This window comes from Cydia amplana, chromosome 21, assembly GCF_948474715.1.
Source record: "Cydia amplana chromosome 21, ilCydAmpl1.1, whole genome shotgun sequence".
NCBI classification, from domain to species: Eukaryota; Metazoa; Arthropoda; class Insecta; order Lepidoptera; family Tortricidae; genus Cydia; species Cydia amplana.
This window is the reverse complement of record NC_086089.1, coordinates 7121333-7138903: the sequence shown is the minus strand read 5'-3', so window position 1 is coordinate 7138903 and position 17571 is coordinate 7121333. Positions and strand designations below refer to the sequence as shown.

At 42.1% G+C, this 17571-nt stretch overlaps 2 protein-coding genes across 2 annotated transcripts in view; both read left to right on the top strand.

The window, feature by feature from the left end:
- The window catches only part of LOC134657830 (protein tyrosine phosphatase domain-containing protein 1-like), a 51712-nt gene that overhangs the window by 23106 nt on the left and 11035 nt on the right, over positions 1-17571 (top strand). Inside the window, exons 4-9 of the mRNA XM_063513404.1 lie at positions 4024-4104; positions 4689-4804; positions 5265-5387; positions 9390-9573; positions 10528-10648; positions 11203-11368. Coding sequence (XP_063369474.1) covers positions 4024-4104; positions 4689-4804; positions 5265-5387; positions 9390-9573; positions 10528-10648; positions 11203-11368 — 791 coding nt within the window. The remainder of the gene's footprint in view (positions 1-4023; positions 4105-4688; positions 4805-5264; positions 5388-9389; positions 9574-10527; positions 10649-11202; positions 11369-17571) is intronic.
- LOC134657905 (retinol dehydrogenase 12-like) lies at positions 6886-7909 on the top strand. The gene has a single exon (XM_063513483.1). The coding sequence runs from the start codon at positions 6899-6901 to the stop codon at positions 7865-7867; it is 969 nt and encodes a 322-aa protein (XP_063369553.1). The 5' UTR covers positions 6886-6898; the 3' UTR covers positions 7868-7909.

Below are 17571 nucleotides of genomic sequence, written 5' to 3'. Positions count from 1 at the left end.
TTGAACGTGGACAGGTTGAAAGATCACGAGGTGGTGGAGGAATATCGCAAAGCCTTGTCCGAGAGATTTCTGCCATTTAGTGTCAGGGATGATGTTGGTGCTGTTTGGGGGAAACTGTCTACTCATCTTATGGAAGCCGCTTCTGTTACCTTAGGTAATAAAGACCGACGTAACGAAGACTGGTTCGATGAGAATGATGAAGTTCTCCGGGCAGCATTTGACAAACACCGAGACCTCTTAAGACGGCAGAGTCGACAAGGTAGAAGCGAGGCAGCAGTCAAAGCGAGTGACCAGGAAATACGTAGGCTGTCTCGAAATATTAAGGACAGGTGGTGGCGTGACAAAGCTTGTCAGATACAGTGGCTCGCTGACACAAACCAGCTTGGGGAATTCTATTACGAGGTGCGGAAACTGATTGGTACGTCCTTCAGAGCGAAAGTGCCCCTGCGGGCTGTGGATGGCACCCGTTTGCTGACTTGCAAAGAGGACGTACTGCAGCGTTGGGCAGAACATTTCAACTCTTTGCTCAACGTAGATCGATCAGCTGATCTACTACACATCAGTTTAATGCCCCAACTCCCCGTAGCCATCAAGCTGGACGAGCCCCTGACGCGTGATGAGGTTGTCACAGCCATCAGACAGCAGAAAAACAAGCGGGCAGTCGGCATAGACCTTATACCGGGTGAGCTGTTGAAATACGGTGGTGAGGAGTTGCATTCATTTATTTGGGAGCTGTTTGTTCGTATGTGGGAGGAAGAGCGAGTCCCAGCTAATTTTAAAGTGTCTCGCATACAGGCTCTCTATAAAAACAAAGGTGACCGATCGGATTGCAACTCTTACCGCGGTATTTCACTTTTGACAGCATCTGGAAAGGTCTTTGCCAGAACACTGCTAAATCGCTTAACGGATTTGTCAGAAAAAATCCTGCCTGAAACCCAATTTGGCTTCCGACCTGACCGAGGCACTTGTGAAGCTGTCTTCAGCGTGCGTCAACTTCAAGAAAAAAGCAGGGAACAAGGCCGTAAGTTGTACCTCTGTTTTGTTGACCTGGAGAAGGCATTTGACAGTGTGCCTCGCGAAGCCCTTTGGTTGGTACTCATGAAGCTGGGATGCACGGAGAAGTTTGTTAGACTTCTGAGACTCCTGCATGACGACATGCAGTGCTGCGTCGCCGTAGACGGTGAACAGTCAAATTTCTTCTCCGTTACCTGTGGGGTGAAACAAGGGTGTGTCCTATCCCCTACACTGTTCGCCCTATACTTTGCAGTTGTAGTCAAGGAAGTCTTACAAACAGTAGCCGAAGGTGTCCGCATACGCTTCCGTACCGATGGCAGTATTTTTAACTTGGCCAGATTTAGGGCGCGAACGAAAGTTTCACATGCATTGATCACAGAGATCATGTATGCTGACGACCTATGCTTTCTTGCAGAATCCCCAGATGGCCTGCAACAGCTGATGTCTGTTTTTCACCAAGCCTGCTGCAAGTTCGGCCTCAAAATAAGTGTCAAAAAGACCGAGATGATGTCTTTGGACTCATATGGTCACGAGACACTGGCCGTACAGCTTGGTGAGGACGTGCTAAAGCAGGTCGACAAATTCCGGTATCTGGGGAGCACTATAACTTCGAAGTGTGACCTTGACGCTGAGATCAACAGCAGGATCGGTGCTGCAGCTGCAGCGTTTGGGAAACTGTGTTCCAAGGTTTTCTGCTCGCATGACCTAAAACTGGCCACCAAAATTTCTGTTTACATGGCGATCGTGCTGCCAAACCTCTTATACTCTTCCGAGACGTGGTGCGTGTACCGTCATCACATTCGTACTTTGGACCGGTTCCACCTCAAATGCTTGCGTAAGATCATGAACATCAGATGGTCTGACCGAGTGCGAAATACCGAAGTTCTGCGACGAGCCCAGGTCGGTGGAATAGAGGCTTACCTAATGCGTCGGCAACTTCGGTGGTGCGGTCACGTATCACGTATGGCGGAAGAGAGAGTGGCGAAGCGCATCTTTTATTCTGAACTAGAGGAGGGTAAGCGGAAACTTGGCGGACAACTCCTCCGATACAAAGATGTTCAGAAGCGACACATGAAAAGGTGCAACATCGAGCCCTCTCAGTGGGAAGGTTTGGCAGCACAGCGCCCTGAGTGGCGCAGGCTGGTGCAGGACAAAGTGCGCGATTTCGAGGAGCAACGTAAAGTTGACCTCGACGCTAATCGCGACGAGCTGAAAACGCGCCAGCCTGCTCCCATTAACTACCACTACGTGGCTGGTGTCCTCACGTGCCCTCAATGTGCGCGGGAGTTCACCTCGAAGATCGGCTACGTCAGCCATCTTCGGGCGCACGAGCGCCGAGCAAACTAGGAGTCGTAGTGGTCGCCATGGCCGAAATCGGCCGGAAGGATCATCATTTAAAAAAACATACAATAGCGTGATACAAGAACGGCCTTTTCATTGTCAACAACTTTACATATCGTGCGTGCACCACTCACTTACTTCTAAAACCAAACAGTAACATGTATAACTACCCGCTTTTTATTTTGAACTTTAACAAGTTGTGTTAAGATTGAAACTTGGATGGAATTTCCTTGACTTAGTCCCTATTGTGATTAAGAGTACGTTGCGTTTTACATACGCTAAGGACTATTTATTTTACGGTATAAAAGCTTGTGACCTGGTTTTTCTGACAGCACTGTAAATTAGTTCGTTCATAATTAACACTTGTATAATAGGTAGGTATACAGAGCCATACAGAAAAAAATACATAGATTGCTCACTCCATACATCAGTTTTAGTACCAAAAAGACTATTAGCATCTAGCATCGAGTAGCGGAACTATCAGTACTGCTACTTGACAATAGATGTAGCAGTACTGACAGTTACGCTACTCGATGCTAGATGTAGACACTGAAATTAATAGTCTAACTGATGTATGGAGTGAGCACTCTTGTCTTATTATATTTCTCTATGACAGAGCAGTACTTTTAAAAAGTAATGTGATATGTATAAATGTCACAGAGATTTTCAAATCTTTTTATCCAGGACTTACAATTTTTTTTGGGTATTTTATTTATAAAAATCGTTAACATCGGAAAATAAAATTATCATAAATAAATTGCCCCACTTTTATTAATAGTATGTTTAGTATAATAGCAGCAATAAAAATAAATGTAAGCAAATTAGTTACAATTAAGTGTCAGCCCTGTTCGAGTGAACACGCCATTCGTGACAACGCCGGTCAAGTATGTCTGCAACGCACTTGGAGGGGCCTATTCGACTTGTTTACTAGCAACTCGACCAAATTTCCTCTTATTATTTTTATATATTGACTGACTTATCTTCATTTATGAAGTTTGATCTGTTTATACGACAACGGTTTCACTCACTTGAATTTTTAGTCGCTATTGGCTATTGGAGTTTAATATCTATGAAGAAATATTAAGATGAAGACTGATGGTGATGATAAAACATATTTGTATAAAGCAACGTGGCAACTGGCAACTACCAACACTGCGTATTACTTTTAAGTATCCATAAATACATTATAGGTAGGCATAGAAATTTCTCCCCAAACAAATTTAACAAATGGATCCTTGAGAATAAGAATGTAGTAATAATTTTATTTAGCGTGACTTTTCAACCATTCCACTTATTATGTTAATATGCCGACTGTTAGGCCCTTATTTCTACAAATTCTCATTCGAATTTTAACTTAAACTATTGGTACATAAGGTAGTTTTTAGTCTGTATCTCGCTAGATTCAGACCTGGGACAATAATGTTCATACGTTAATGCCGTTGTGTCGTGTGTTGATGGCATTAAGCGCCAGTGCAGGCATTTTTATTAGTTGCAGAAAAATATTCATTATGCAGGTGTTTTCATTTAAATTAGTGAACATGAGTGTGATATTTAGGCATCATCAGACGGGTCGCACTCGTTTCCACCGTAATTTACCGCAATATGTAATAAAAAAATCTGCGGCTCTGCCATCCTGACTGCCAACACGTCACGGTAAATCTGTTATAGGATCACCGACGACATTTTGGCGATGGCACGCCCCAGCACCGCCGGCATCGCCGCCAGGAATATCATACAGCAATTCCACAGGTAACCATTGTTTTAGAACTATAAAAAACTACCTTTTTATAGAGAATATACTTTGATCTTTGTTCCGCAACGACTGCTTTAAAAAGGGGGTTGAAATTGTTTATGACTTCTACGCTTACTGACACACGAGTAAAATCTTGTAGGTAAAGTTTGTAGTTATATGATGACCATGATGTACACACAGCATCATTATTTTATGAAAACAGAAAGTACAAATAAAGATGTTATTGTATAAGATGTGTTGTAACAATTTCGTGCTTCGATTTCAACTGGCACTAACTAACTTTGTAACTTTGGTAGTCTGTGCAATGCGGAAAGAGAAGAGTCGTGGAATGTATTGGGCCCCATACTTTCCACGTCTCTTCTCTTTCCGCACAATCTCTAGTCAAAAGTTGACGTTTGACAATTCGGTGACCAATACTACTTACGCAATGCACCATAATCTGTTTCGACTGTCAAACTTAAACTAGAGAATCACGCATTTTCCGGGACGAATTCAAAGTGACAAGTACAAAAATAATTTTCTCACTAATTAGACTCACTAATTTTGCACCTATGAAAGACGAGACTATTGTGTCCCGTAGCTGGGGTATCCGGACGGTGATAAATCTGCAGACACCCGGCGAACACGCGAGCTGCGGCCCGCCCCTCACCAGTTCTGGCTTCACCTATGACCCGAACATCTTCATGGCCAACGACAGTAAGTCTCGTTTAATATTGGAGGTATATACTTCGGTGAAGGAAATCCTAATAAGGCCTAGCTAGCTAATCAACCAATGTCTAGCTTTCGGTAAATTTTTGTAATAAGTAGATGACCTCCCGGGTCTAAACACAGGGAGCCGCTTTTTGAATTTCGATCGCTCTATTTTGTCACTCAAAAATAGGTGGAAAACGGCGAATGATATTTTTTGAAATACGAGTGATAGAAAATTGGAATCGAGTGGTATTGACCACTCGTTTTCAATTGAATTAGTAGTAATTTATATATATGCCTGGTAGTGGAGATATTACTGAACTAAATACACGAAATCGAGCGGTCGAAATTCAAAAATCGGTCCCCAGTATTGCACACTAACTCAGAAATATTCCTTGCTTTATCAATTTTATAGTACCTACCTACCTTTTCCAAGGATTTCCCATTGACATATTTTTTCCCCCAGTCTACTACTACAACTTTGCCTGGCCAGACTACGGCGAAGCCAGCCTCAGCGGGCTGCTGGATATGGCCAAGGTGCTCTCATTCGCGCTGCAGGAGGGCAGGGTGGCCATACATTGCCATGCAGGTGAGGCTACTATTATTTAAACAAAAACTATACCTACCTGTTGTCTGTCATAAGAAAAGTTCAGTCAGCGATAATAAAAGCTTGTACCAAAAATGAAATTTTTGCCAAAAACTTATTTTTTTTTAAGTAATTCTTATGCTACTATATATAGTATATAATCCCAAAAAGAGGAATGAAGTTTTTTTTATTCTTCCTACAGTTAGTGACAAAATAGATTCCCCACTCGCCAGACTAAGTATAGGTACTTTTGAGGGTTCCGTACTCAAAGGGTAAAAACGGGACCCTATTACTAAGACTCCGCTGTCCGTCCGTCCGTCCGTCCGTCCGTCCGTCCGTCCGTCTGTCTGTCACCAGGCTGTATCTCACGAACCGTGATAGCTAGACAGTTGAAATTTCCACAGATGATGTGTTTCTGTTGCCGCTATAGCAACAAATACTAAAAACAGAATTAAATAAAGATTTAAGTGGGGCTCCCATACAACAAACGTGATTTTTGACCGAAGTTAAGCAACGTCGGGCGGGGTCAGTACTTGGATGGGTGACCATTTTTTTTGCTTGTTTTTTGCTTGTTTTGCTCTATTTTTTGTTGATGGTGCGGAACCCTCCGTGCGCGAGTCCGACTCGCACTTGGCCGGTTTTTTTATTACCCAAGCCGGCCTTTTATTTGCATGTCTTAAACAAATACAATTAAGTATGTAAACAAGTCTGGAATTTAGAATCAATACGGCGACCCGATGAAGGTTAATGTGAATCTACTTACTTAAGTAGATAATTCATTATGCAGAACAACAGTGTAGGTAGGTACTATCGGTTAGACAATACTTTTAATTTAACAGTTTTTATCAATCATCAAATTCTACGTAACGAAATCGCGGGCAGAAGCTATTCCCAACTAGCAAACTAAACTAAACTTTAGTTGAAAAACAGTCGAAAGAAAGATATGGATCTTATCAAAAAGCCGTATAAAAGCAACTCTCTCGACTGTTTAGCATTGAAAGCTTTTTAGCCGCATTAAACTTGTCGAGTTAACGTTAGGTACTTATATACTGTATACAACACAAAATAATTAGCCGAGCGAACGAGCGCGAAGCTTCTCCGTTTCAACTTCCTTGGATACAAATGCTAGATATCGTGTGTCTGTCCGGCTGATCTCCTCCACAGATCGCATTTCTCAACCGATTCTCGAGATTTTGTGTGCAGTACAGGTACCATGATTAAATATATGAATTTCTTTGTCGATTCTGTTTCTTCGCTCTTTAGCTCACAGAGCACCTAGTTTCAATATATAATAAGATTACATTAAGACGACTTCGCTTTATAGGTACCTACTTACAGTGTAGGTATATATATATACTCGCAACTCGCAATAAGTACCTAAACACGCTCTTATTAATATTATACCTAGGTACTTTAAGACTTTTCGGCATGACTGTACGTATTAAATAACAAAAGGAAAGTTACAATGCATCCATTAATGTGCACAGAATTGACTACAGAATTGACACGTAAACATGTTCTTTTACTTACTTTTCCTCTTTCTTCTCAAGTTTATTGTTTATTTCACCATATTATTTATTGTAATTGTCCTCGGCGTGAAAGTATGGGCGGACCCTATCAAAGGAGTTTGCAAGTGTAAGACGAAGCTTCACGGGAAAACCGCTCTTGTGACCGGAGGGAACGCAGGGATAGGACTTGAGACGGCCAGAGATTTAGCCAGGAGGGGCGCAAGGGTCATTATTGCAAGCAGAAACAACAAGAAATCAGAAGCTGCCGTTGAAGATATAAAAGCAACAACAAAGAACCCCAACGTCGAATATAGACATTTAGATCTTTCAACATTTAAAAGCATTAGAAGATTTTGCGAAGAATTCAACGATAAAGAAGAAAGATTAGACATTTTGGTCAACAACGCTGGATGTGCTGGACTCAAAAAGAAAACTACAGAAAATGGGATTGATTTAGTAACTCAAATCAACTATCTAGGCCCATTTCTACTAACAAACTTACTGCTCAAAAAGCTAACGGATTCAAAACCAAGTCGTATAGTGATCGTGTCTTCATACGCTTGGTTTATGTCTAAATTCGACCCTGAAGACGTAGCTGGCTTGAACACTAATGGAATGTGGACTAGGTATTGTAATACCAAACTTTGTAATGTGCTTTGGGCAAAAGCGCTAGCCAAGAAGCTACCTCAAGGAATAACAGCCAATTCTCTATATCCTGGGATAGTGAAAACTGATATCTTTGACCGTTTGCCTGCGATACCAAGGAAAGTTGTATTGGGAGTTATTAAGGTTCTTTTTAAGACAGCTAAGGAAGGTGCGCAGACATCGATTCATTTGAGTGTCGCTCCTGAGTTAGAGGATACAAGTGGGAAATATTACGCGGATTGTAGGCCTAGTGCAGTTCCGAAAGAAGCCAAGGATGATGAACTTATTGAAAAGGTTTGGAGAGAGAGTGTGCGGCTTACAAGGAGCTAGGAATATCACACTATTAATCACGTAACGTGTTTTTATGTTTATTTAAGTTAAGTAAAAGTATCTACTCTATTAGGTCTACTAGTTATCTCTGGCCGGTGATTTTCTATTAGTAAGGTACCTGGAGTTTTTAGGACTAAAATTATACGTGTAAGTGAAATGTCATACTCATATAGGAATTACATTTTACTTACTTATCATAATACGAGTCAGCTTCATGCAGTTAACCTGTCGAATCCCACGATATGACGTCACCATAAGCGTTCTGGCTCATATATGAGCCGTGGGAGCTGACAGATTAAGCCTTCAGTCAGATCATGGCCATAATGACTTATCTTACCAGCCGCCTCAGGTAAACCCACCTCAGGCAATTAGATGCTAATAAATATAGACAAAGACTCGTAGTAACGAATTATTATCTCCTTTCCTCTTCATCAGTCGTTCTCTCAATGCTGAGGATCGTGACATCATCTCTTCTTTATTTTTATTTTGAATTTCCTTTTGTTTAAGAATGCTTATAGAAATCGACCGATAGGTCTAAACTATGCAGACTTCGCAATAATAAAGTGTGAAAATGTCAGCAAAAAGTGTAAATTTCTATGACAGTGACAAACTGTGGACGTGCCATAATAAACGTCATATTTGATCACATCAAAGTTGGTGCAGAGTTGGCTTGGTACTTTAATTAAACGCTCTTATTACGTGTGTGGCGGTATTAAATGACCTTTTGCACGAATTATTTGGTTTCATTTTATTATTTCCATAAGGAACGTAAATGAACGTTCATTCATTATACACGGTGAAATTTAGTAACAAATGGTCCCCGGAATAACTACCGTAAATTATTCATGACCTTTAGAACATAATTAGGGCCTGGGTGGTCTCATACTTAATTACTAAAAACACAACTGGCCGCGTAGCCAACATGCCAATCGCTTACGCTCCCAAGCGATCGGAACGCAACTGTCACTGTCACACTAATATGGAAGAGAGAGGAGAGGAGAGACACAAAGAGATTCGATGGCGAAGCGATAGCGATTGTCACCTTGGCTAGGCCGCCTGTTTTTTGTAAGGCTGGCAACACACTTTCTTAGAACCGCGCATTATGTGGCATGCCTAAATAAATATTTTTAGTAAAAGGGGCCATTAGCGAAAAAACAAAAAAAAACCTACTTACATAGCGTTGGGGAGATCGCTGGTAAAGACGCTAACTCGGACCTGATGTAAGCCATAACCTGCCATAAACAAAAAGTGGCGTGCTCTTGCGCTAGCCCAGTTACTTTTTAATAAGACTAATTATTTATTTAATTAATCTTTATTGCACAAAATACAAAGAAATTACAAATGGCGGACTTAATGCCTAAACACATAGGGCTCTACAGATATACTATTGAGATTGATGAGTGATGAGTACTAAAAAGGAAGTTCTATAGGAAAAAATCCGTTGTCGGATTACAACTTTTGAACATTATACTTGTGGGTTTGTTCTAAATTCCTGTTTAAAAAAATGCCATTTGATTTCCAGGTCTTGGTCGCACAGGTGTGTTGATAGCGTGCTACCTCGTTTACTCACTGCGCGTGCGCGCCAACGACGCCATTAGACTCGTGCGCAAGAAACGACCTAGATCTGTGCAGACTTCGGGACAGATACTGTGTGTACAGCAGTTTGAACACTATCTACTACCACAGACGGTTGTCTTTAGCTCCAAGTGAGTTTATATTAATCAATTTCTTAACCTAACCTCTCATCTTTCATCCCAACTCCTCCACCATTTCGATGGCAGAATGTGTCATGGACGCCATCGACGCCATTACACTCGTGCGCAAGAAATTGCCTCGGTCTGTGCAGACTTCGGGACAGATAATGTGTGTACAGCAGCACAGACGGTTGTCTTTAGCTCCAAGTGAGTTTATTATTAATCAATTTCTTAAAATTAACCTAACCTCTCATCCTTCATCCCAACTCCTCCACCATGTCGATGCCAGAATGTGTCATGGACGCCAACGACGCCATTACTGCCATTAGACTCCTGCGCAAGAAATTGCCTAGGTCTGTGCAGATTTTGTGGCAGATCCTATGTGTGCAGCATTTTGAATACTAAGTAATAAGTATCTGTATTGCAGCTGGTTTCTGTTCATCTCCAAGTGAGTATTAGGGCAAAGCAAAGTATCACGTTGCTCGAATATGTAACAAGACCTTTTAGCCTCTAAGGCCCACTTGCACCATTCCACTAACCCGGGGTTAACCGGTTAAACCTGGAGTTACCATGGTTACCAGTACAATTTGACACTAGGTTAACGGTTTAACCGTTTAACCCCGGGTTAGTGGGATGGTGCAAGTGGGCCTAAGTCGTTTTAACACAAGGACACACAGAAACATCAATCTTCCTAAAGGAAGGGACTTAAAAGTTACCAGAGTTTCCGACCCTTCCTAGTACGCACAGATCTTACGTTAACGTGTCAGTAACTGTTTGCCCTTGTACACCCAGCTGCAAAAGTACATACCCACTTCATGAAATAATTCCTTTGATAAAGTGGGTAGGTTAGGTAAAACACCACGGTATACTATATACCAGCAGGCTTTCACGGGCTGCGATCTCCGCATATTACGAGTAAGTAGGCGGGTAAGTTTGTTTTGTGTATAAAATCGGTTTTGTTTGCAGGGAGTCGGTAATGCTGACGAAAGATAAGAAGACGGCGGAGTTTACAATACGACAGTACCTGTACCGGCAGCGGGCGACCCTCCACGGGCTTGACGAAAGGGCTTTTAAAGAACTTCCAAAGGTATGTATGTTTATTATGGGTAGGTATGTGTATGTGTATTATGGGTAGGTATGTGGTATGTATGTGTATTTACTTCAAACAAACTTAAGGAGACACTAAAATATCGACAATAAGGCCTACTTGCACCATCCCACTAACCCAGGGTTAAGCGGTTAAACCGTTAGACAGCGAAACGCTTTGTGTCTCTCTATCGCTCTTCCATATTAGTGCGAAAGTGATAGTTGCGTTTCGATCGCTACGGAGCGTAAGCGATTGTCGAAGTAACATACCTAAATCGATATTCCTCATATGTGATGTTATCTATGAAAAGGGATGTCCTTATTGTCGAAGGCGCTTACGCCATTATTAACGATGGGAGCATCGTTATATCGGAGGATATAAATACAATGCCGCGCGACGCTGTGCGGCGTAAGCGCCATCGACAATAAGGTCCCTTTTCATAGATAATTCCTCATATATTGTTTCTGTTATACCGTGTTACGTCTGTGTGTGTTGTTCCGTCACAGTACGGGACAAACGCTAGGAGGATGATGATGATTGTTTCTGTTATGAAGATAGTATACTGTCTCTGCGAGCGCCTTCTCAAGCTCAGCGGCTGCCACCAGAGCGTGGGTCTGGACCTCCGCGTCAAGAACAGGCCTTTCTACAAGTCCTTCCTGTCTTACCGGCTTCGGCAGGTGCGGGCGCCGGATCCCACCACTCCGGATGAACTCCCTACAGGTTGGTTGATGGATGATGTCGCGGAGATCGCGAAGTCTGTTATTGTGGTATGTATCCTATCTGTCACTCTTAGCGTACTTTCACTGGTAACACTGGCGATCGAGGTCGGCTAGTGTCATGGGTGACAGCCGAGAAGATGGCGGGAACCGAGTTGAGACAAGTTGAGAGAGGTCGTCTGAATTTCTGGTACGTAAGAGGTGGTGTGACGCTGTGGCGCGTGCATCACGTACAGGAGATTCTTGGTAAGCTAAACAAATCTATATTTTGATATATATGGATATTGCAGTGACCTTGAATTAGCGACGACCTTGAGATAGAGCTGAGTTGAAGAATTGTCTGATATTCTTTATGTGTAGCTCGAGTTTGAATGTAACAAGTGAGGTGGCTAGAGTTTATCGGTTTGAGTCACTGGAGGTTTCATTATGGAGGCTGATGGATGAGCTGTAGGGGTTGTTGTGGAGGCTCGTCGGGGACCAAATGGTTCCCGCCTCGGGACTCATCGCATATTATGAGTTGAGAGATATACGAGATTATGAGAGTATATCATGAGTATATGAGTTGCGGGATGCACGATGAGTTCTCCTGTGTTGTGGAGATTCAGTTGTGCCGTGCATCCACCGATATAAGCCACGGGACTTGGGGCCCTTCTAATTTTCCCTGAGAGAGTTGAGGTTACATTCATAACAAGAGATATGAGATTGAGAGGAGATGGAATTGTGCGCCCATCGAGTGTTGATTCATGGTCATTGCAGTAGCTATTTTATACTGTGCTTAATATATTTAGAGATCCATGTAGCGAGGTCATCATTACATCCCCCTAAAGGTGAAACTCCGCTACATGTTTTGGTGGAGAATGCTTAAAAATATGTCGGTTGCGGTTCACGTGTTTGGAATGAGAAAAGAGTTGTCGTACTTAAATGTTGAAATATTTTTTTATTCAACTTGACTTTTTTTTTGGTTTGGGTATGCCCATGCTGGTGCGTACACATGGGATAGTTATGACCTATTGTGGTGCGTACACATGGACAGTGATATTGCCCAGCCATGAAGAGAATGTGCATGTCTCGAGCTCAGTACGAATTGATTGTAGAATTTTTTTTTTTTTTTTTTTTTTTTTTAATGGCGTTTATTACAGTAGCCAGTGTCATGTCGATATGTATATAAATCGAAAATTTAGGAATTATAATGAGATAATTAATAATAGTTGCTGATTTCAAAAATGGTATATATCAAAGTTTCAATTTATTAAGTTCACAGAAAGAAGCTAGAGCTAAAAATATAAATTTGTCTTTGGATTTAATCAATTGTATAATAGAAGTAGGTAAGGAAACTTTAAGGTGAAAAAGATCCGCATAAAGATAATCATGATTATATAAAGGGCATGCAAGAAAAATGTGATTTAAGTCACCTTCCTCCTGCCCACATTCGCACAGCGAGGAGTCTCGACTATGGATTTTTTTCAGATGGACAGGAGAACAGCAATGGCCCAGTCTCATTCGAATAATTATGGAACAGAACTGTTTTGGGATAAAAATCCTTGAGAACCAAGGTTTTCTTGGTACATCAGGTTGTACAAGGTAATAAGATTTGGTTCGGGATCGATTAGCGGCAGTCCACTTGGCCGACCAGGCTTGGAAAAGCCAACTAGAGGCCAGAGGGACTAAATCATAACAGTAGTTCCTGAAAGGCGTTTTGTCACCGCAAACCACGGCTTCCTTAGCTACCCGATCAGCTCGTTCATTCCCTGAGACCCCTGAGTGGCCCGGAACCCAGATCAAGGCAACCTCAAACCCCCTTTTTTTACAAATTAGAAGATTCTCCTTAATTTGGAGGATAATTGGGTTGTGGAATTTGGACGAAAACGGGTTAGATAGTAGTGCTTGTAGACAACTACGGGAATCTGAAAAGATGATAGCTTTCTTAAGTTTGAAAAGAATAATAAACTTCACACTCTCCAAAATGCCAATACATTCTCCAGTATATACAGACGTTTCAGGAGGGCATTTAATTTTTTGTACTATGTTATATTGAGAGTGGAAAACTCCTACTCCCACACAGCCAGTTGGTGATAATTTAGATGCATCACAGAATATAGTGTTCCAGTCATGCCATTCGCGCGTAAGGATCTGGCGGAGGTACTCATCTGCATGAGGATCATTATGACAAATGTCGAAGTTTAGAATAACGCGGGGCTGGTAAATGATAATCGCGTAGTTAAATTCATACAGAGGTAGTCGGCGGGTATGGTAAACTGGATCTTTGAGAGTTTGAAACTTTCTTAGGCTATTCACAAGACAGGGTAGGTCAAGACGATTAGGGGCAGACACTGCTTTAAGGTCATATAAACGGTGAATGATAGGATGATACGAGAATTGTAGCAATCGGAAAAAATAACTATCCGCTAAGAATTGACGGCGCAAAGCGAGGGGAGGCTCAACACACTCTACCTGCATAGCCTTGATTGGGCTAGACCTCATTGCACCCAAAATAATTCTTAGGGCTTTCGATTGGATTAGATCAAGTTTTTTCAATCCAGCTTTATTCCCTGGTACCAAGAGATGGGAGCCATAATCTAATATGCTTCGAACAGTAGCATTATAAATTAGTTTCAGGGAAGTAGGATGAGAACCCCACCAAACTCCCGCTAGGCATCTGAGAGTGTTAAGTCCACGTTCACATTTTTTAACTAAATATTCAAAGTGTAGGTCCCCGGTTAGTTTAGAATCTAAATTAATTCCTAAAAATTTGTAGGAGGGACGGAAGGGAATATTAGAATCGTTGATCGAAACATTCAAATTAGGCAGGGCTCTTTTACGAGAAAAAACGACTGCACAGCATTTAGAAGGAGACAGGGACAGACCATTAATAGAGAGCCAGTTATTTAAAGACTGAAGTGACATGTTGATAGACTCACTGGCAGAAACTAGGTTTTTATTTGAAGAGTAAATTAAAAGATCATCTGCATATTGGAGTACTTGGCAGTCAGAAATAGACCGCTCCAGGTCATGAGTGTAAAAATTGTACAGTAGGGGGCTCAGGACAGATCCCTGTGGTAATCCGCGCCAAACCAGTCTAGAAGGGTTGATGTGAGGGTCTTTGCCCCGGAATGTAACTTGCCTTTCGGAAAGTAGGTTACCCACAAGACAGGACAGTCTCGCAGGTATTCTCAAATTACGGAGCTTTTCTCGGAGAATGGAAAGTTGAACATTGTCGTAGGCAGCCTCGACGTCCAAGAATACCGCAAGAACCGAAGCTTGTTTTGAAAAGGCTAGTCTTATATCCGTTGTGAAAATAGCCAAGCTATCAATTGTACTTTTACCTTTTCTAAAGCCATATTGAGATTTTCCTAACAATTCGTGGTTTTCAAGAAACCATTCCAATCTGTTCTTGATAAGATGCTCTAAAATCTTAGTTAGAACGGACGATAAGGCTATAGGTCGGTATGATTGTGGGTCATTTGGGTCCTTACCTGGTTTAAGAATGGGCATTATCAGTTGAGATTTCCAGGACCGAGGGGGCCGGCCCGAAAGCAAAATAGAGTTAATTAGGCCAAGGAAGTAATTAAGGAATCGGTCACCAGCTTTAGCAATAAACGAATAGGGAATACCATCATGTCCTGGGGCAGAGTCTTTTACCGCTCCCAACACATTCCTGAGCTCCACAAGTGAGAACAACTGATCTAGGGGGTCAGATGAATGGTTATTCAGCAAACCTATAGTGGAGTCAAGAACCCCAGGAACATATGGAGGAGCTATTTTGGTTAGAAAAGATTCAGCCCATTGTAAAGAATTTGGGTAAGGGCATTTACAAGGGTTATATGATCTTCTAAATTTTCTGATATTATTCCAAACAATTGTATCCGGGGTAGAGGGACTTAAAGAGGAACAGAATGATTTCCACCCTTCAGACTTCTTATTCTTAAGCAAGATTTTGGTATCCGACATGGTTTTTTTCAGTGAATCAAAATTCTCATTTGACATATTTACAGCATACTCCCGCTCTGCTCTTTTTCTAGCCCTGATAGCCTTAGAGCAGTCACTGTCCCACCACGGGGGAGAAGCCAGTTTGCCAACAACTGTGTTTTTAAGGGGAAAGACATCCGCAGACGACTTAATGGCTGCAATTAAGGCGTCGGAACAAAGCTCTATAGAGTGTGGAGTGATGGGAGGAAGATGTAACGTCTCATACTCTAGACGTTTTTTGTAACTATCCCAGTCGGCGTTGTTGATATTATATATTAGAAGGGGATAGGTTATTGAGGGTCTTTTAGAGGAACCAAAAGGAAGACACAGTAAAATAGGGAAATGATCGCTTCCATAAGTGCTGTCCAGGACTTCCCAGGAAATTCGAGATGCAAGAGAAGGAGAGCAAAGGGATAAGTCAACTGCACTACCTGATTGATTAGGCAGAGAGCGTCGGGTGGGTGAACCCGAGTTTAGTAGGCATAAGTTGCATTTGTCCAATATATCTAGTAGAAACTGTTCTCCTAGAGCGTCATCTTTTTTCTCACAACCCCATAAAGCATGGTGGATATTAAAATCCCCAAGAACAATAATAGGTTGGGGGAGGGGTTCTATTAACTTCCTAAGAGACTTTAGGATGTTAGAAGAAGGATCAGGAATATAAAGGGATAAAAATGTAATGCCTTCCACACGAGCACAAGCTGCGTGGAAATTAGGACTATTATTAGGCAGTGAAATAGGTAAGTAGGAAATATGGTCTCTAATGAAAAGGGCACTTCCAGCACAGCCATCAGCCCGGCAATCCATTAGAGAACAGTAACTGGGGATTTTGAAATTGGAGTTTTGCTTTAGCCATATTTCTGATATGGCCAAGATAGCTGGATTGTATTTATTGATAAGGTAAAGTAACTCTTGTTTTTTATTGTTGATACTGCGACTGTTCCACTGAAGTATTACTTGATCCATTATGCTTTAACAGAGATGAAATAAAAGGCGCTACGTGGGAAATCAAAGAAGGGTTAGCCAAAGGGCTGGCGGGAGAAAAAATTTTTACGAAGGAAGAAATCAACTTTATAATTTCTGAAACTATTAATTGTTCCTTAGGGGGTGGTTGATTAGGGAAGACCGGTCTGGATTCGACAACCGGGGCCCTTGTCAAAGCATCATGAGCTCTTTTATCATACCCTTTTTCGAGGTGAGGAGGCGTGCGGGGTTGACGGAAAATAGTTTTTCTATAAGACTGCGGTTGGGGAGAAGAAGAGCAAGAGGCCGCAACATTGGCGTAAGATTTGTGAGAGACTTTAGCATGACGATTTGAGGCTTCAATGTAGGAGATATTCTCCTCCCCCATGGTTTTTTTAATGTTTGCTTGTCTAACAAATTCCGGGCAAGATTTGCTGTTGGCTGTGTGACCTGCCCCCAACCCCTGAGGGCAGATACAACAGAATGGTTGAGGTTCACCATCGCCGTTACAATTGTCCCCCTGATGAGCACCTCCGCAGCGGAAGCATCTAGGGAGAGACCTACATTTATCTTTCGAATGACCATACCGGCAGCATTTGTAGCATTGGATAGTAGGGAGTTGATATTGTTCGACCACTAGAGAGTTCAGACATAAAAATACCCTCTTAGGGAGAGTTTGGCCGTCAAAAGTGACAATAACAGTTTCGGATGGAAGCCACGAGTAAGTGCCGTCTTGTTTGGTTTTTTTAAAATTGAGGCGTCTAATTTTAATGGGGACGGGGCCTCCCGAGTTTAAGGGGACCTTAAGATTTTCGAGCACCTCCTCAGGGGACCAGTCAGCAGGAATTCCTCGCACCAGTCCCAGTCTTGAGACATTAAAAGATGGCACAAAAGCCTTGTAGTGACTGTGTGTTAAAGTGGAAGATTCTAGGAAGTGATTGGCATCTTCAGCGGAGTGGAAGCAGATTGATACCCGATTTCGCCCAATTCTTTTAACCGACCCCTCAACAATATTGGGAAATTCCCTTTTTCGCGTTTGCAGGAAACGCCCAAAGGTCACTGGGTGTAGAGTAGTTCCCGAATCTAAAGCCGCTTCTATTTTTTGAACGTATATCAAAAAAGGACCTTGATCATTGGTTGTGTATTTAGTGCGTCCAATTGGGGTAAGAGGGGAGGAAGGGGACTGAGAGGGAGTTTTATTTTCTTGCGAGTCTATTAAATGAGCCGGCGGAGTAAACACTGAAGACTGCGCCATCGATAGTTGTCCTGGCGGGATTT

Coding starts and splice junctions, on each gene's coding strand:
- LOC134657905 (XM_063513483.1), top strand. CDS start 6,899: ATGTTCTTTTACTTACTTTTCCTCTTTCTTCTCAAGTTTATTGTTTAT.